Here is a 19,757-nt window from a genome sequence, read left to right as displayed (position 1 = left end):
GGCGGGGTTAGCATCCTTGGTGGACGCATTAGAAGCCTCCGATGGTTGGTGTTAATTTAATTTGATTTAATTTAATTTTTCCTTGGTGGCAGGTTTGGGTTCCTGCTTGCAGGAGGCGGAGGTTATGACCCTCGAGGAGAGGGTTAGGATCCTGGGTTGGCGTCTGAGTCTTCGGGGCGGCGTTAGGACACTCGGGGCGGGGTTAGCATAGCTCAGGGCGCGGCCAAGGCGCCTAGATGGCCTGCGGGCGCCACCGCGTCCCCGGTCCTAGCCCGGGAGCACATCAGAGGCTTAGAGGCGAGTGGGAGGGAACCCAGACGGTGCAGAGCGAGAAAAGCCGGCGGCACCAAAGCCCCTCGGAGCGCCGCCCCCACCTCTAGTTCTAGAAAGTCAGTTTCCGGGCACTGACACCCAGGAACCCCGGGGGCTGCCGAGCTGGGGGGGCGCTCGAGCTGCGAGGATCCGGGCTGCCCGCGAGACGGGGAGCGGGCGCCCAGGTGAGTGCCGCGCACAGAGGACCGGGGACACCCGACCCTCGAGGGGTCCCAGGCGGCGGAGGGAGCCTAGGGTCCCGAGCAGGGCTGGAGGTGGGTGCGGCTGGGGGCAGCAAGGGGAGACGGGAGCGTCGGGGGAGCCGCGGGTAGCCTGTGGCGTGAAGGGTCGACAGCGAGTGGAGGGTGCCCAGGTGAGGGGCGGCACTGCTGCGGACTGCTGGATGCCCGGGGGAGGGGACGCTCGGGCAGGTGCAGTGACTTGATCCACCACTTCTCTGGGTCGTCCAGGTTCCCCTTCTGCGGGGAAATATATATATATATATATTTTAAAAAAATAAAAAAAAACAAGAAGGAAGGAATGGGGTTTCACAGGGCCTAGGAGGGGAAGGCCCTTACGGTTCTCGGTGGGGGCCGGGTCACGCAGGGTTGGCAGCCAGCTTGGGGAAGGGGGCAGCTGGGCGGAGGCGTGACGTGCGAGCCACACCCAGGCCGGCTGCAGCTGGTCGGCTCTCTGCCCCTCCTCCCACGGCAGGCCCAGGTCAAACCCCCAAACCTCCTGGCCAAAGACCACTGCATGCGTGCGCTGTCACTTTCCTCCTTGTTGGACGAGTCATTCTCCCCCTCCGAATTCGTTTCCTCATCTGTAAAACGGGGCCATGAAGTCTTTCTTACAAGGCTGCAAGAAACTGGAGTATGCGAGAGGTGGGGCGTGCGAGAGACAGCTAGGCTGGTGGTTAGGGGAGGGGGATTCTAGGAGCAAACTGCCTGTCGGGCCTGGGGTAGAGGATTTGGCCTTTCTTTGCCTCCGTTTTCACAACTGCAGGATGGGAAGAGTAATAGCACCTCCTTCACAGGGTTGTTTAGAGGATTAATTGGGTACTGAAGACCCCGGGCCAGGTGACCCATGTCCGCAATCCCAGCCTTTTGGGAGTCTGAGGCAGATGGAGCTCTTCGGGTCAGGAGTTTGAGACCAGCCTGACCAACATGGTAAAATCCCGCCTCTACTAAAAGTACAAAAATTAGCCAGGCATGGTGGCGGGCACCTGTAATCCCAACTACTCCGGAAGCTGAGGCATGAATCACTTGAACCTGGGAGGCAGAGGTTGCAGTGAGCCAAGACTGCACCATTGCACTCCACCCTGGGCAACAGAGAGAGATTATTTAAAAAAATAAAAGGTACTGAAGGAAAGCACTGAGATTGCTGTCTGACCGTACACATGCTTAATGTATGTTAACATTGCCCTAGCTAGACACATGGCCCAGCGTTTTCAGACTTTAGCCTACATCAGCATCACCCCGACTGCTTGTGAAAACACAGATTGCTGGGCTGAATCCTAGAGCTTCTGATTCAGTAGCTCTGTGCAGGACACAGAGAACCTGCTTCCCCCGGCGATGCTGATGATCCAGGGACCACTGGTGTAGCCTATGCCTGGCACAGAGAAAGGCCTCCAAACATATCAGTTACCTTATCCGTGGTTTTCTCTTTATAGTCCTGTCAAAAAGGGTATTTTGACAGGTTAAAATACAGAAAAGTGAAGATAATAATATATCAAATATCCCAGGAATCCACCATCCAGGATTAACAAATAATAGCATTGTGTTGTCTTTGCTTCCGATTTTAAAAAATTAATTTACTGGCCAGGCACGGTGGCTCATGCCTGTAATACCAGCACTTTGGGAGGCTGAGGCAGTCAGATCACGTGGTCAGGAGATCGAGACCATCCTGGCCAACATGGTGAAACCCCATCTCTACTAAAAATACCAAAATTAGCTGGGCGTGGTGGCATGTGCCTGTAGTCCCAGCTACTCGGGAGGCTGAGGCAGGAGAATCGCTATCACTTGAACTAGGGAGTTGGAGGTTGCAGGGAGCCGAGATTCCGCCACTGCACTCCAGCCTGGCAACAGAGGGAGACTCTGTCTCAAAAAAAAATAATAATTTATTAAAAGTAACAGAAAAAATTGAAATCTCCCCATCTCGTATGGCTCTCAGTCCTGTTTCTCTCCCTCCCTAGGGGTAACGCTGTCATGAGTTACAGTCCTTCCAGGTTGTGCCTTATTGTGTAGGCCAAGCACGGTGGCTCATGCCTGTAATCCCAGCACTTTGGGAGGCTGAGGCCAGTGGATCACGAGGTCAGGAGTTCAAGACCAACCTGGGCAACACGATGAAAGCCTGCCTCTACTAAAAATACAAAAATTAGCTGGGCATGGTGGCACACACCTGTAATCCCAGCCACTCAGGAGGCTGAAGCAAGAGAATCGCTTGAACCTGGGAGGCAAAGGTTGCAGTGAGCCGAGATCACACCATTGCACCCCAGCTGGGTGACGGAGTGAGACTCTGTTTAAAAAAAAAAAAAAAGAGTTGTGTGGGTATGTGTATGTATACATATAAACAACACATAGGACTGTTTTGTGTACTTTAAAAATTCTATCTATGCAGTTGCTCATGCCTGTAATCCCAGCTACTTGGGAGGCTGAGGCAGTAGAATCGCTTAGACCTGGGAAGCAGAGGTTGCAGTGAGCCAAGATTGCGCCATTGCACTCCAGCCTGAGCACCAGCCTGAGCAAGAAGAGCAAAACTCCATCTCAAAAAAAAAAAAAAAAAAAAAATGCTGTCTAACTATGAGAGCTTTCTGCAATTCTAAGAGGATAGCAGAGGAGCATATTGCTCCCTTCTTATCATTAAGTTGTCAAAATCTATCCAGGATGAGAAATAGAAAATAGAGGCCTAATTCATTCCTTCCAGCTGCTGTGGAGTATCCCAGCAGGTGGCCACTCTACATTAATTCTCATTCCTCTGGATGAAAACTCAGGTTGTTTCTAGGCGTGCACTACAGCAAGCAATGTTGCCAGGAGTATCCTGGATGTGCAGCCTTCGGCCTATGTACAAATGTTTGAGGAAAACATCAAAAGGCTGGACGGCTCCCCAGGGAGGGCACCTGTCACCCGCCCCTTTGTGTGAGAGGAGTACTGAAGCCTGAAAGGGTCACCCAGGACTCTGGGGCAGAGAATAGAGAAGAATGTTGTTCTGCTGACCTCCCAGCTGTGTCTAAACTAGTGGCCCTTCTTCCAGGCTCATGTTCTCTGCTGTAAGGAGCTTCATTTGCCTTACTCACTGTCCCTGGCACTTAGTAGGTGTTCAAAAAAATGGAAGCATGAATCTTTTGAGGGAACAATAACCAATATTTTCATATATCTTTATGTAGTCTTTTCTATGCACTTTTAAATTAACGTAATTTGTATAATGCTGCACATAGATTATTTTTATCCTACTTATTTGCTTAGTATTACATTGTAGCATTTTCCAGGTTATTAGAATGTCCTTAAATTTTTAGTGGCTGTATAATATTCCACTGTTTGCATGTATTATAATTTGTTTAACCTTTCTAGCATAGCAATCTTTTATATAGTTTGAAATTTGTAGAAATATTTTAATTGAGGTGAAATTCACATAACTTTATAAAATTAACATGATTTTAAAGTGAACAATTCCGTGGCATTTGGTATATTCACAGTGTCATACAACCACTAGCTCTCAGTAGCTCCTAAACATTTCCATCACCCCTGAAAGAGGAAACTTTGCACCCATTAAGCAATTATCCCCATTCACCCATCTCCCTGGCCCCTGGCAGCCACCAATCTGCTTTTTGTCTCTATGGATTAATTTATTCAGGATATTTCATATAAATAGAAGCGTATAAAACAATATGTAATTTTTGTGTCTGGCTTTTCATTTTTTTTTTTTTTGAGAAGGAGTCTTGTTTTTGTCACCCAGGCTGGAGTGCAGTGGCGCGATCTCGGCTCACTGCAACCCCCGCCTCCCCGGTTCAAGAGATTCTCTTGCTTCAGCCTCACAAGTAGCTGGGACTACAGGCACCCGCCACCACGCCCGGCTAATTTTTGTATTTTTGGTAGAGACAGGGTTTCGCCACATTGGCCAGGTTGGTCTCAAACTCCTGACCTCTGGTGATCCAACCACCTTGGCTTCCCAAAGTGCTGGAATTACAGGTGTGAGCCACTGCGCCTGGCCATGTCTGGCTTCTTTTACTTAACATAATGTTTTCCAAGGTTCATCCACATGCTGGCAAATGTTAGTACTTTATTCCTTTTGTGGCCAAATAATATTCCATTGTATGAATATTCCACAATGTATTTACCCATTTATCTGCAGATGGAAATTTGGGTTGTTTCCTCATTTTGATTATTGCGAATAATACAGCTATGAACATGCATATGCCTACATGTATTTGTCTGAGCACCTGTTTTCAATTCCCTTGGGTATATACCTAGAAGTAGAATTACTGGGTTATATAAAAGTTTTATCTTTAACTTTTTGAGGAATTACTACTCTGTTTTCCACCATCTTACATTCCCACCAGTAATATAGACAGGTTTCAATTGGCTTCACATCCTTGCCAATGCCTACTCTGTGTATGTTTCATTATTATTACCATTCTGATGGGTACAGAAAGCATGAATCTTAATCTCGTGCCAGGCTGCCCTCTTGGGGCTCCTACCCCAGAAGGTAAGGAGAAAGATGTACATATTCTAAGGACCAGCCAGGGCTTGGACTTTAAACACTTCTAGAAAGTAAATTCTATAAGAGCACAAACATGTTTGTCTTATAAACCACTGTATCTTCTAACACCTGGCACCTGGCACATAGTAGGGCCTCAAAAAACACTTAATGGACAAATGTAATGAATGTTGGACAACCCCTTCCTTCCTTTGCCTGGGATATTTCAGCTGCCCTCCCCCCCTACCCACAGTGATTATTTTTAATTAGTTGCTAACATTTAAACTCAGGAGAGCTCACATAATCTGGATTTCTGTCTTCTAAAAAATTAGAAGAGTTAGCAGCCCTGAGACTAGAACGTGCGACTCCAGTGCTCCTCAGACAACCTCAGCGGAGCTGTGGGTTGCCCTGGGTGCTGGACCTGGGCTGCCCAGCTTACATGGCCCTTGCCAGGCCCACTTTCCTCATGGGTAGAACCCTCCAGGTCCCTAGAGTCATTTGAGTTTTCATACCCCACCCTTCGGGTCATGTCAAGGCTTCCTTTTTTATAGAAAAGGAATATGAAGGGCTGGGCACGCTGGCTCATGCCTGTAATCCGAGCACTTTGGGAGGCCGAGGCAAGTGGATTACCTGAGCTCAGGAGTTCGAGACCAGCCTGGGTAACATGGCAAAACCCTATCTCTACAAAAAATACAAAAATTAGCTGGGCATGGTGGCTCACGCCTGTGGTCCCAGCTACTTGGGAGGCTGAGGTAGGAGGATTGTCTGAGCCCAGGAGGTGAAGGTTGCAGTAAGCTGAGATTGTACCACTGCACTCTGTCACCAGCCTGGGTGACAGAGCAAGATCCGATCTCAAGAAAAAAGAAAGAAAAGAAAAGAAAGAAAAAGAAAAGAAAAGAAAAGCAATGTGAAGCCTAGAGAGGGTGACCTTTCCAAGGTCACACAGCACATTAGCGACACAGTCTCCTAGCTGCTATCTTCCTTTCTTAAATTTTTATTTTTTCAGTTTAGTTTTCTTTTTATATACCACAAGTCATCAAGCAATCAGCTTCTGCCTTTCTAAACAAGCCCCCAGCACACGTGGGTCCCCATCCCATTTCTCCAATTTCCTCCCCTACAGGACCGGGAATTTGGAGGTACTTTCAGAGGCATGGGTAATGAGGCAGAAGCAGCCCCTGCTGAGTGTAAAATGTGCCTGGTCTCAGCCCGTGGCTGTGGTCCTGCATGCTGCATCCTCTGGATGCCACTGCACTGGGACGTCCACTCCTGACTCTTCCCTTGAGCTGCCTGCTTGAGTTCCAGGCATCACCCTGAAATCCTTTGGCCCAGGAGTTATAAGTGCAGCCAAGAGAACAGCAGTCCCAGCTTCATCTCTACCAGAGAAATGAAGAACAGTAGACAGAGCACAGTAGACGACACCGAGTCTGAGCGCCAGCTCTGCCAAAGACAGGTTGTGATGCAGTGGGCAAATCCCTTCCCTCTCTGAGCCTCAGTTTCCACATCCAAAAAATGGGACTGAGAAGGATACTACCTCATGATTCCTGCCACGCAGTTCCTTTTATGGCAACACACACACACACACACACACACACACACACACACACATTCCATAGTTCATCATGGCATATATGTCTTAGTTTGAGTTTCTCCAGAAGCAAACCTAGGCAAGGCTTCAAAAGCAAATAGTTTGTTTGAGAGCTGATTCCAGAGACCCTTCTAGGGGAGTAAGGAAGTGAGGCAGGGAACAGAAGGCAGACAGTAAACGTGTCTTCTCGTCCAGTTACCACTGCTGGCACCGGGAACTCAATCCCACTGAGGAGCTCTGGGAGCCAGGGCAGAACATGCTGCAGGGGTGAGGGAACTGGCGTATTAGTCCACCCACTCCTGAAAACTACTCCTGGAGATGTGATAACTCTCTAGCACTTTTGACTTGCCGAGCTCACAGGCAGAGCAGGCACCAGTAGCCACAGAGAAATCTCTCAGGCAAAGAGATGGAGGGGCCGGCAGTTGGAAGTCCAGCCAGAATGTTGGAAATGGTAAAGGGCAGAGTGGTAGAGGCAGGACACTGACAGCCTCTGCTTCAACATACATGTGTGTAAATGCAGAGGCAGAGGCCAGCAGCTGGGACGACAGGCATGTGCCACCACACCCAGCTAATTAAAAAAAAATCTTGTGGGGATAGGATCTCGCCATGTTGCCCAGGCTGGTCTTAAATTCCTGGGATCAAATGATCCTCCTCCCTTGACCCCCCAAAGTGCTGGTATTGCAGATGTGAGCCACCATGCCTGGACTGTAATGGTTTAATTTTTAAAAAGAAGGATGTACTAACGTTTTATTAGGTGACAAAAGATCATTTTAAAAATAAAATACATACTCTTCAAAAAATAAAAGAAACTGAGACCTGGAGCTTTGTCAGTTATAAAAAAAAAAATGTAAAAGGACCAGAGCATATTTTACTGTGGCTTTGAGGATTCCATTTGTGGAGGACAGGTTTGGGGGCAGCTGACCCCTCAGTATCGCAGCAGGTTAGAGTGAAAAGTTGCCCTGATGGTGAACTGGCCACTGTGTTCTGTCTGGGGGGGGATCTTCCACTCAGCGGCAGCCAAGGAAAGACTCCTCCTCTCCCAGCAGAAGCCAGCAAAACGCACATCGCCCCTCTCAGTTTAAACATTTATAGCTATTGGGTTTTCTGTTTGTTTGCTTGCTTGTTTGTTTTGAGACAGGGTCTCACTCTGTCGCCCAGGCGGGAGTGCAGTGGTTCAACCTCCGCCTCCTGGGTTCAAGCAAGTCTCCTGCCTCAGCCTCCTGAGTAGCTGGAATTACAGGCGCCCATCATCATCCTGGTGAAGACAGGATCCTCTGTCTCCAACTCTCATCACTGTCTAGCCTGTTCCCAGGCTAGACATGATATGAGTTTAATATGTAGTAGGTCTTGCTCTGAGAAGGTCCAATCATTAGAGAGATTGAAGGAAGTGATGGAGGTTTTCTGGGTGAAGAGTATTCCCGAAACAGAACATGCAATGGCCCAGAGGGGGGAAGCACAATTGGTGAGTTGAAGAAGAGCAAGGAGGGTGGTGTGGCTGGAGTGGAATGGTTAAGGGAGGGTTGGAAGGAGACAGATCTGAGAGGCTGAGGAGGGGGTCAGATCATGGAGGTCTTACCCACCATGGAGGGGACTTAGGCTTTTACTCTAAGTGAGGTGGAAACCCTGGGGGGTTTTGAGCAGCAGAGGAATACAACCTGACTTACATTTCAAAAGGCTTACGCCTGTAATCCCAGCACTTTGGCAGGCCGAGGTGTGCAGATTACGAGGTCAGGAGATCGAGACCATCCTGGCTAACACGGTGACACCCCATCTCTACTAAAAATACAAAAATTAGCCGGGCATGGTGGCAACACCTTTAGTGCCAGCTACTCGGGAGGCTGAGGCAGGACAGTCACTTGAACCTGGGAGGCGGAGGTTGCAGTGAGCTGAGATCGCACCACTGCACTCCAGCCTGAGCAACAGAGCACAAGACTCCATCTCAAACAAGCAAAAAGGCTCACTTATTTGTAAGAGGCAGAATGAGGATTCAAACCCAGGTCTATCTGACTTCAAATCTCATCCTATATTTTCCAAACTGCCCTGCCTCCTGCCTACCTTAGAGATAAAACCATTCCAAGGAGGTTCACAGTTGCTCTAGAATTCTGAAATTGACCAAGTGACCCAAGAGTAACATTGAACATGCTATGAGTTCAATATGTAGTAGAACACATGCATCTGAGAGCCATCCCTATGGCTGAGCCAGGCAAATGACCAAAGGCACCAAGCTCTCCTTCAGCGTGTTGCTCTGTTGCTGGCCATCGTGTGAGCCAGGGCCCACACAGCCTCTTGGGGCTGTTACTCCACCTGTCCAGTGAAGACGTTGATCTCCCAAGTTTCTTCCTGTTTGCAAAATCAAAGTTTTGAGCTCTATGCAAAAGAAGCTGACGCTCAGAAAAGGGAAGAGGTGAGAAGTCAGGAGTGACCCCTAAATGTCTGTTAGGGACAAAAGTCACTCAGGGATAAGGACAGTTCATTCAGAAAACAGCCAGGGAACCCAAGGAGAGGGAGCTGCTGGGCTCTGCGCCCCCAAGAGACTGCTTAGGAATTGGTTTCTGTTGGAGAAAGACTTTTTCCCCACCCCCATGGCTAAGCTGTTCTGAGAAGGGAAAGTTCCCGTAACTGAACAACCTTAAACCCCAGCGGTCTTCCTTCTTGACAGTTCTGTTTGGGTTCCTCATTCTCCCCTTCCTCTTCATCGCCCACAGCCTCTGGGGCTGACCTCAGTGGATGATGAGAGGCAGGAGAGCTGGGTGCTCATTCGACCTGCCACTGACTAGCTGGGGGACCCACTCCTCCGTGGGCTTCCATTTCCCTCTCTGAAAAAGGGCTTCATAATTTTGGTCTGTTGACTTTAGCCAAGTATGATGAGGCCCATAGAGAGTAGAATGTAATAATTCTATTCCACAAATGTGTATGGAGGGCCTGTTAGATTCCAGGAGCTCCTTTTTTTGAGGCAGTCTGGCTCTGTAGCCCAGGCTGGAGTGCAATGGCATGACTACAATTCACTGCAGCCCCAACCTCCCAGGCTCAAATGACCCTCCCAGTTCAGTCTCCCAAGTAGCTGGGGCTACAGGCACTGCCACCATGCCTGGATAATATTTTTTTGGTAGAGACAGGGTCTCGCTATGTTGTCAGGACTGGCCTTGAAGTCCTGGGCTCAAAGAAATCCCCCCACGTTAGCCTCCCAAAGTGCTGGGATTACAGGCATGAGCCCCTGCACCCAGCCACTATAACCAGGCTCTTTTAAGGCATGGCTTCGGCGCCATCAGCTTAATGAGGTCCGTATTCCTTCCGTCCTCACCTACACTAATGGATCTAGTACCATCTTAACTTTTCTTCTAGCAAAACCTGGTATCAGGGAGGTCTTTGCCGTTAGCCATTTACACTTGAGTGTGAATCACAATCCCTTATAAGAATTCCCTCTGCACGTGGCAAGACTCTGTGATGTTTAAGGGAGAAGAAATCCAACTCAAAACCGGCTAAAGCGGAAGAAGGAGATTACTGGAAAATCCCTGAGATACCAGCCTCACGTAAGGCTTAACCCAAGGCTGGGAGTCTGTATTTCCCTATTTCTTGGCTTTGTCTTGCTGCTGCAGGTCTTTTTTTTCCAGCCAGAAAGCAAGGGCTGGCTCTTATTGGCCAGAATGAAATCACATGACCATCTCTGGTGCTGCTTCTCTTTTTTTTTTGAGACACAGTCTCACTCTGCTGTCCAGGCTGGAATGCAATGGTGCAATCTCAGCTCACTGCAACCTCCACCTCCCAGGTCTAAGCAATTCTTCTGCCTCAGCCTCCCAAGTAGCTGAGGTTTCAGACGGCCGCCACCATGCCTGGCTAATTTTTTGTATATTTAATAGAGACGGGGTTTCCCCATGTTGGCCAGGCTGGTCTCAAACTCCTGACTTCAGGTGACCCACCTGCCTCCGCCTCCCAAAGTGCTGAGATTACAGGCATGAGCCACTGCACCCAGCCACCCATCTCTTGCTTCCATTACTGCAACTCTCATTGGCTAGACTTGGTCACAGACTTACCTCTACAGCCAGGGGTTAGAGTCAATTCTATCCCAATCTACAAACTGAGACCAGCGGAGGAGTAATTTCAAAGGAAAATTGGAGAACTGTTGTTAGAAGGCCGAGTGGATCTATGCAGGAAAGAACTGCAGCTTCCCTTCCAGAGAACTCCTCACCCGACATCTCATTTCACATTTGGAGAAACTGAGGCTCAGAGACAAGTTGAGACTTGCCTGGGGCCACATAATGAGCTTATGGCAGAGATGGGACCACAGTCCAGGGCTTCACACCCCCAGTCCTTGCAGGCTTATGTGTAAGCATAGAAGCTCCCAGAAAACCATCTGCAGCCCACCGCATGGATGCTCAGGCAGGCCCCGGCCTCTCCTCCTTGAGCTTGACCCTGAGAGCACAGGCTGAGTCTCTGGGGCCTCCACAGCCAGCATGGTGACTGTGGGAAGCAGCCAGGCACAAGCAAGCTGACATCTCTCATTTCCCTCGGCAGAGGCTAAGGAGGTTGAGGAGCAGGTTTCGGGTTCCCAGCATTGGCAGTGGCCTGAGGAAGTGTCTTTACCAGGGATCAGCGGTTCTGAGTGGGTGTGTGACCAGGCAAACTACTTCTGCTCTCAGAGCCTGCTTCTGAAGTACATTAGATGAGAAAGGCGTATGCAGAAGTTTTACAAAATCCTTCACATCCCTAGTCACATAGGACCTCAGGCCAAGCCTGAGAAGCAAGGCCTCCTATTTAGCAGGAAAAACAAAAACAAAAACAAAAACAATTCTCAAAAACGGCAAATGACTTCCTCAAGGTCACATACCCAGTCAGTGGCAGAACTGCGATCCAAACTCAAGTATTCTGACTCTCAAGTTCTGCTACATTGGTGGATCTCAAATTTTAGCGTATATATGAATTTTCTGTAGAATTGTTAGAAATACAGATTCCACGTCCTCACTCCCAGATACTGGTTCATTCAATCCAGAGTGTAACCCAAGAATATGCAAGAATCAGTGAAGACTTTTTGAGTTCAAATGGCAGAAACCCAACTCATATTGGCTTAGGCAAAATTGAGAATTTATTTGCTCATGCACTGGAAAAATCCTGAGGTGTATGGGCTTCAGGCATAGCTGGATCCAGGTGCTCAATTTATCTTCAGAAATTACTTTATCTCCATTCCTCAGCTCTGTTGTCCTCTCTGGTGGCTTCCCTCTAAAGCAGCTTTTACCTTGATGATGTTGAGATGGCTTCCAAGAACTCCAGGTTCTTACATCCCATCAACCCTTATAGAAAAAGAGTGCTTTTCCCCTAATTTTTCTAGCAAAATACCAGGGCAGACTGCCTCAGTGAGGAGGACATATATGCCTATAGCTGAACCAGTCTCTGTAGCCAGGGGGCCAGGGGATACGGATTATCTGATAGGCCAGGCCTGTGTCAAGTTGCCAATCCCTGAAGGCAAGGGTGGGATGGGACCTACAAAACCTCATGCACTAAGTGGGAGAAGGCTGGTTCCCCAAAGGAAAATCCAGGTGCTATTATCTGAAGAGGGACAGATCTGAGGAGGCAAGAGCAAAAGAGGTTCTCTAGCCTTCTGGGCTACAATGTTCACAAGAATCACCTGGGAACCTTGTTAAAATGCGCATTCTGATTTGGGACGTGGGGCCTGAGATTCTGCATTTCTTACAGCTTCCGTGTGAGGTTAAGCCTGCTGGTTCTCATGCTAGCCACACTCTGAGCACTGTATTGCATTTCTAAACTCACTCAAGCCACTTTGTCATAAGGCCCTCTGCAGAGAGGCCCTGGGCTGAATAAACCTCTCCCATCATTCTCTCCCCACCTTCACCCCATCCCCTGCTCCCAAACCCACCCGAATAATATCGGTGCCATCTGTTTGGGAACCACGTGCCAACACACTATAGATTCTGCTGACAAATCACAGTGGGGGGAATTGTCCATTGTGCCTTCCAGTGACCTTTTTTTTTTTTTCTGTGACAGTCTCACTCCGTCGCACAGGCTGCAGTGCAGTAGCAACCTGGGAGGCAGAGGTTGCAGTGAACCAAGATTCTCCTGCCTCAGCCTGCCAAGTAGCTGGGATTGCAGGCGTGTGCCACCATACCTGGCTAATTTCTTATGTTTTTGGTAGAGTCAGGGTTTTACCATATTGGCCAGGCTGGTCTCAAACTCCTGACCTCAACTGATCCACCTGCCTAGGCCTCCTAAAGTGCTGGGATTACAGGCATGAGCCACCCCTCCCGGCCCCAGTGACCTTTTTATGAGGATCCACAGAACAAATCCTCTTTTGAATTTAGCACTCAAAAAGTATTTGTTTCTGTCAACAGACAAATTGCTGTGCTTCCTGGGATCTTATGGTGACATTGTACAAGTTTCCATTCTTATCTTGGCTACTAGGAAGCTCAGAGATAAATCTAGTACTCAATGGCAGTAGCAGTCTGACCTTGGGCTCCTGGTTCAATAGTCTTTCCCTTCTATATGGTGTAGAGTAATCCTTTTTGAGTCTTGCAGTGCTCTGTGTATGGTTTAACATTATAAGCTCCCTCAAACCCTTTTGGAAGTCAGTTCTTCTTTGGAATATTCTTGACTTTCCCCCAATCTTATCTTTATCCATTCAGATCCTCCCTCTTCTTCAAAACCCAACTCATTATCTTGCTGCTCAATTATTATTATAAAGAGGTTGTTATTTATACAAACACACTAACATACACATAGCCACATAAACTCATTTTACAAGAGTGGTTCCATGTTGTACACATTTTCAGTTTGTGTTTTTCACCCAGTAAGTATTTAGGCAATCTTTGCATGGTCCCTACTATCTTTACCACTCCCTAGCAGCTTCTTTTTCTTTCATTCTTAAAACTGTGGCAAAATACACATAACAAATTTACCATCCCCATTATTTGTAAGTGTACACTTCGGTGGAATTCAATACGTTCATAATGCTGTGCGACCATCACCACCGTCCGCCTCCATAACTCATTTCATCTGAAACTCTATACCCATTGAACACTCACTCCTCATCTCCCTTCCCCCAGCCCCTGGCAGCCACCATTCTACTTTCTGTGTCTCCTAATAGTGTCTTCGTATGTGGCTTTGGAATGTAATTCGGTGTCCAATCACCCTTCTCACTGGGTCATAGAGCAGGAACCATGTCCTGATGCTTTTACTTTCTGTTTTTTTTTTTTTTTTTTTAAATACTCTGTCTTATGGTACTGACAGATGCTTTACTTCCTACTGCATAAAGCATGGCACCCCAGGCATGCAGTCATTCACTCACTGTGCATGACGCTCCTACTGTGTGCCAGGAGGCACCAGGCTTAAGCACCAAGGAACGCAGGCATGAGCACCAGACTTTCCAGTACTGCAGTGATGGAAACGTTCTGTCTCTGCATGTTTGGATGCGGCAGCTCTGAACCACAGACGGCTGTTGAGCACCGATGGAGTCATAGCTGAGATGTGCTCTACAAGTAAAACGCACGCTGAGATGTGAAGGCTTAGTGCAAAAAAAAATGTAAAGTATCTCATTAATAATGTTTTTGTTTTGTTTTTTCCGAGACAGAGTTTTGCTCTTGTCACCCAGGCTGGAGTACAGTGGCGCGATCTCAACTCGCAGCAACCTCTGCCTCCTGGGTTTAAGCGATTCTCCTGCCTCAGCCCCCAGAGTAGCTGGGATTACAAGTGCACACCACCATGCCCAGCTAATTTTTGTATTTTTAGTAGAGGTGGGGTTTCACCGCGTTGGCCAGGCTGGTCTCAAACTCCTGACTTCAGGCAATCTGCCGACCTTGGCCTCCCAAAGTGCTGGGATTATAGGCGTGAGCCACTGTGCCCGGCCAATAATTTTTATTTTTATTATATGTTAATAATTTTGATATATTGGGTAACATAAATACATCTTAAAATTAATTCACTTGTTTTTTACTTTTAAAAACCTGACTGTAAAAAAATTTTTTTAAATAAAAAATAGCCAGGCATGGTGGCTCACACCTGTAATCCCAGCACTTTGGGAGGCCAAGGTGGGCAGATCATCTGAAGTCAGGAGTTCGAGACCAGCCTGACTAACATGGTGAAACCCCATCTCTAGTAAAAATACAAAAATTAGCCGGGCGTGGTGGCGCATGCCTGTAATCCCAGCTACTTGGGAGGCTGAGGCAGGAGACTCGCTTGAACCTGGGAGATGGAGGTTGTGGTGAGCCAAGATTGCACCATTGCACTCCAGCATGGGCAGCAAGAGCAAAACTCCATCTCAAAAATAATAATAATAATAACAAAAATAAATTTAAAAGGAAAATAAAAATAAAAATGAAATTTTTTTAAGAAAGCAAAAAATAAAATAAAATTTTAATTTTAAAAAACCTGGTTGTAGAAAACTTTAACTTATATTTGTGGCCCACATGACATTTCTGGGCCTAGTGACCATGAAAACGGGCATTCCAAATGCCCAGTTCATACCAGGCAGTAGATGTGGTTCTCTGGTTTAGGGGGGATAATCACATTTTACACAAATTTAACTCCTGCCAGTGTATCACTTTTAGAAAAATCACACTTTCAGCTGGGCATGGAGCCTCATATCTGTAATCCTAGCACTTTGGGAGGCCAAGTAGTAGGATCACTTGGGGCCAGGAGTTTGAGGCCAGCCTGAGCAACATTGTGAGCCCTGCCCCCTTCTCCGACCCCTGTCTCTACAGAAAATAAATTTTAAAAAAATTAGGCCGGGCACAGTGGCTCAAGCCTGTAATCCCAGCACTTTGGGAGGTGAAGCAGGCAGATCACAAGGTCAGGAGAACTAGACCAGCCTGGCCAACATGGTAAAAACCCTGTCTCTACTAAAAATACAAAAATTAGCTGGGCATAATGGTGGGCACCTGTAATCCCAGCTACTCGGGAGGCTGAGGCAGGAGAATCACTTGAATCCAGGAGGCAGAGGTTGTGGTGAGCTGAGACAGCACCACTGCACTCCAGCCTGGCGACAGAGAAAGACTCCCTGTCTCAAAAATAAATAACAAACAAACAAACAAAAGATGAGCCAGGCATAGTAGTCTGTGCCCGTAATCCCAACTACTCAGAAGGCTGAGGTGGGAGGATCACTTGAGCCTGGGAGGTCAAGACTGCAGTCAACCATGATCGCACCACTGCACTCCAGCCTGGGTGACAGAGCGAGACTGTCTCTGAGAAAGCAAATCACACTTTATTGTGCAAAAATGGAACTCATGGGAATTCCCTATTTTGAAAAGAGCGAGCCTCTCCAGTATTGCAGTACCTCTAGGCTTGTGGGCCAAAGGAATTGCAAACTGGGCTTGCTTCATGCCCCGTGCAGTGCCACACCTGCTTGTGGTTAACGTGGCTGCAGCACTTACTGCATGCTGGGCCTTGCACACTCATTCACTCGCTCAGTGCTCACCGCCACCCTGTGAGGTAGAACCCTCGCCATCCTTTCTCAGAGACGGCCTTGGCCTGTGAATGAACACGGTCTTCCGAGACCCCTCCCCAGGACCCTGTGGCCATCTTGAATGTGTACATTGATAATGTAAGTGATGCACATGAGTTGCTTAGTGTGTGGATTGAGAATCAAAACACTCCCGGCTGCAGATCAGTGGGTGCCCAGAGAGGTGGAGTGAGCTGCCCTACCTCACACAGCACTGCTCTTCTCAGAACATCTTTATGCTGACCAAAACATAGAAAATGTGATACAGTTGTGTGTTATACATGCCGCACAAGACGCCTGTTTAATTTCCCAGAACTGTAATACACATTGATTGCAAATTAAAGAGAGATGCTGGTTTCAGTTTTAAGTGCATGCAAGTACATTATAAATCGGTGATTAATTGTGATAATTTTTCAGATGAACGACCCAGCACACCAAGAGTCTGACTGTGTTCCTTTATTTCCAAAGCACAAAACGAAAACTGCTCAAGTCTTGAGGTAGTAAATCTTTCCCAATTCCTACCAGGACAGGCAAATCCTTGTAAATAAAAGGAATCTGTCTTCGTTTTTAAAAGCAACTCATCAAAGCCTAGGAATTTGGTTTTTTTTTTTCCTTGAATCACAAACACATGTTTATTTTAACAAGATAAGTGTAACAGTTCTAACTGCTTCAGGAGACAACGGCATTTGTGCAGAGACGAGAAAAGCACGCACTTCCTTATGCGGCTGTCGCAGCCTGCCTTCCCAGCAAATGTGTGTGCACATTTTGAGAAAAGAAACATTTCTTCCACTTTTACAATTACATTTTGAGTCTACTCAGAGTAAATGTATTTTTTTAAAAGCATCTTTTAATTAATTGAATACAGCAGGAAAGTCTGCAAGCTCTACCTCCAAAACGTCCCCCAGACCTGTCCAATGCTTACCTCCTCTCTGGCCACCCCCTGGGCCAGGCCACCCTCACCTCATCCTTGAACAATTGCAGCAGATTCCTCACAGGGTCCCCTCCCCTGTTCCCTACTGTCCACACCTCACTCAGCCGCCGGTGGGATTATTTAAAGTGCAAATTGAATCCCATCATTCTCCTGCCAGAAACTTTCCGTCATCCTTAGAATAAAATCCAAAGGCCTCACTGGCCCTACAAGACGTGGTGACCTCATCACAACCACCCTCCCCGTGCCCATGAGCTTCGGCCACTCTCCTGTTTCAGCGCCTCCACGTTCTCTCCAAGCATGTGCCTTTGCGTTTGCTGTTCTCTCTGCCTGGAACACTCTTCCCTCAGAGTGTCCCCTGATTGGCTCCTTTGTGTCATTTAGACCCGAGGTTCAATATCCCCTCCTCCGAGAGGCCTTCCCCAAACGCCCTGCCTAAGAGGGCCAGACCTGTCGTTCCCCATAGCACCCTCTCTGATTGTCCTCACACGTTTCACTAACTCAATTTGTCCTGCTATTTGTTCGTTGACCTGTTTATTGTCCGTGTCTCCCGTTCAGCTGCAGTTGAGTTCCTGAGGGCATGAGCTTGCTTCTCTTGTTCACAGTTTAGAAAATGCCCAGTAAATGTTGGCTGTATAAATGGGTGACTGAATGATCACATAAATCAGAGAGAGACAGAGAGAAAGAGAGGCGGAGGAGGAGAAGGAGGAAGAAGAAGAAGAGGAGGAGGAGGAATGAGGAGGAGGAGGGGAGGAAGAGGAAGAAGGGGAGGAGGGGGAAGGAGAAAAGGAAGGCAGGAAGAGAGGGAGGGAGGGAGGGAGTTATAAGCCATTTATAAAATGATACCAGGAATACAGTGCCTTGACTATTATTAAACTAGATTGTTTGAGCCATGTTATGTGACCTCGTCTTATCATTTAATATAAAAATGGCAATTTATCATCTGACAATACTCTAGTTTTTCTGTACTGTTTACTCTGAGCCTGACACTGCGCTGGAGTATTTCTCCACCGTAGATTTTATTATTGTCCCCATTTTGCCGTTGAGGACCTGAGTGGTTGCTAGGGTGCAGGAAAGCAGTCAGTGAGGTGCTGGTGGGGTGGAGGAGCCGAGGATCGGTGAGGCTTTCTGCCCTGAGAGCTGGCAGTGCCCACCACCCGCTCCCCACTCTGCCCCCCAACAGCTCCACCTGTTACATTTCTATTATCCTCATGCCATCCTCTGAATAAACTCCCATCATGCTGGTCCTTGGTACCCATGACAATGACAGTTTGTCAGCTCTGGGCCACTGCTGTGGCACATGGACATGGGGAAGCCCAGAGGTGGCAAGGATGAGTGGGCTCCATGTGGGGAGGATGGGGGTGCATGGAGCTGGCAGGGGAGTTAAGAGTGGGACAGCCAGTGGGAGCCAGCCTGGGGGCAGGGGACACAGAACGCCAGCATCAGAAACTTCCCTGCATGGGGCTCTGGGTAACCGGGGCTCACCTCCCTTCTGTCCTTCTGTCTGTTGCAGGATGGGGTGCGTGAAGTCCAAGTTCCTCCGGGCCGGAGACAATACATTCTCAAAAACTGAACCCAGCGCCAACCCGCACTGCCCTGTGTACGTGCCGGATCCCACCTCTACCATCAAGCCGGTGAGTAGGGGAGGTCCCAGTTTCCCTGGGGGCTGCCGGATGCTGCCCCAACATTGCCCTAACAGCCTCCTGTCTTTCCAAGACTGGGCAGGGTGAGCTTGGGGTGAAATGAAGCTGACTGGCCACCCACAGTGCTCAGACTCTCCGGATGCAGCGCCAGGATGCATAGGAGCAAGGAAGTCACCTCTCCTTGTCCTGCAGCCTGGGCTCGGCCCATCAGCCTGGGCTCCTCCAAACAGGTGTGCATGAGCATCTGAGGCCTTGGGCCCGGGCGGAGGCAAAAGCAGTGCTGAGAGTCGTGAGTAACCAGCAGTAATAACAGCAGCTGAAGTGAGGACGTAGTGGTAGTATCAGCAGCATTGCGAAAATAAGTAACAATTGTCGTAGTAACAGTACCAACCCTAACTGCACGAGCATAGCAGCAAGAGCAGCAGCACGAACCACAGCAAGAGTTGTAAAAAGAGAAGCAGTCCTTCTAGGAGCAGCATTCCCAACTTATTTTATGCTTACACAGAGCTGACGAGGAACCAGGCACTGTTCTGAGCCTTCATGGCTCCTGGCACCCTAATCCTCACAATAATCCTGTCACAGGTAACCGTTTCCATTATACCCATTTTATGGATGAGGCTGCAGGCCATTTTATAATTTGGGGTAATAATCCCTAGAATGGGATGAGGATAACCTCTGCTGGGGAAATACTCAGTGCAGCGTCAGCTCAGAGCAAACAGTACAGAGAAGCAGCTCTGTACAAAACAGTTAGAGAAGGGGGCGGCCTCATTGTTTTGTTGTCTGTGGTTGTTGTTTTTGAGGTGGAGTCTCACTCCGTTGCCCAGGCTGGAGTGCTGTGGCGCCATCTCAGCTCACTGCACCCTCCGCTGCCCAGGTTCAAGCAATTATTGTCTCAGGCTCCTGAGTAGCTGGGACTACAGGCACGTGCCACCATGCCTGGCTAATTTTTTTTTGTATTTTTAGTAGAGACAGTGTTTCACCATGTTGGCCAGGCTGGACTCAAACTCCCGACCTCAGGCGATCCACCAGCCTTCTCCTCCCAGAGTGCTGGGATTACAGGCATGAGCCACTGCACTGGCCCATTTTCATATTAAATGACAAAGATGAGGTCACCTAACATGGCTCAAACAATATGTTTTTTTTTTTTTTTTT

The 19,757-nt window shown here is 48.2% G+C and overlaps 1 protein-coding gene across 1 annotated transcript in view; it reads left to right on the top strand.

Annotated features, from left to right (window-relative positions):
• Positions 1-225: 225 nt before the first annotated feature.
• Positions 226-19,757, top strand: part of HCK (HCK proto-oncogene, Src family tyrosine kinase) — a 48,344-nt gene continuing 28,812 nt past the window's right edge. Inside the window, exons 1-3 of the mRNA XM_037734465.1 lie at positions 226-497; positions 16,452-16,531; positions 18,476-18,688. Coding sequence (XP_037590393.1) covers positions 16,452-16,531; positions 18,476-18,688 — 293 coding nt within the window. The 5' untranslated portion in view covers positions 226-497. The remainder of the gene's footprint in view (positions 498-16,451; positions 16,532-18,475; positions 18,689-19,757) is intronic.

The sequence above is a fragment of the Cebus imitator genome, unplaced genomic scaffold, assembly GCF_001604975.1.
Source record: "Cebus imitator isolate Cc_AM_T3 unplaced genomic scaffold, Cebus_imitator-1.0 Scaffold18, whole genome shotgun sequence".
Taxonomy (NCBI): Eukaryota; Metazoa; Chordata; class Mammalia; order Primates; family Cebidae; genus Cebus; species Cebus imitator.
The sequence above is the reverse complement of the archived record's forward strand: the minus strand, read 5'-3'. Positions and strand labels throughout refer to the sequence as shown.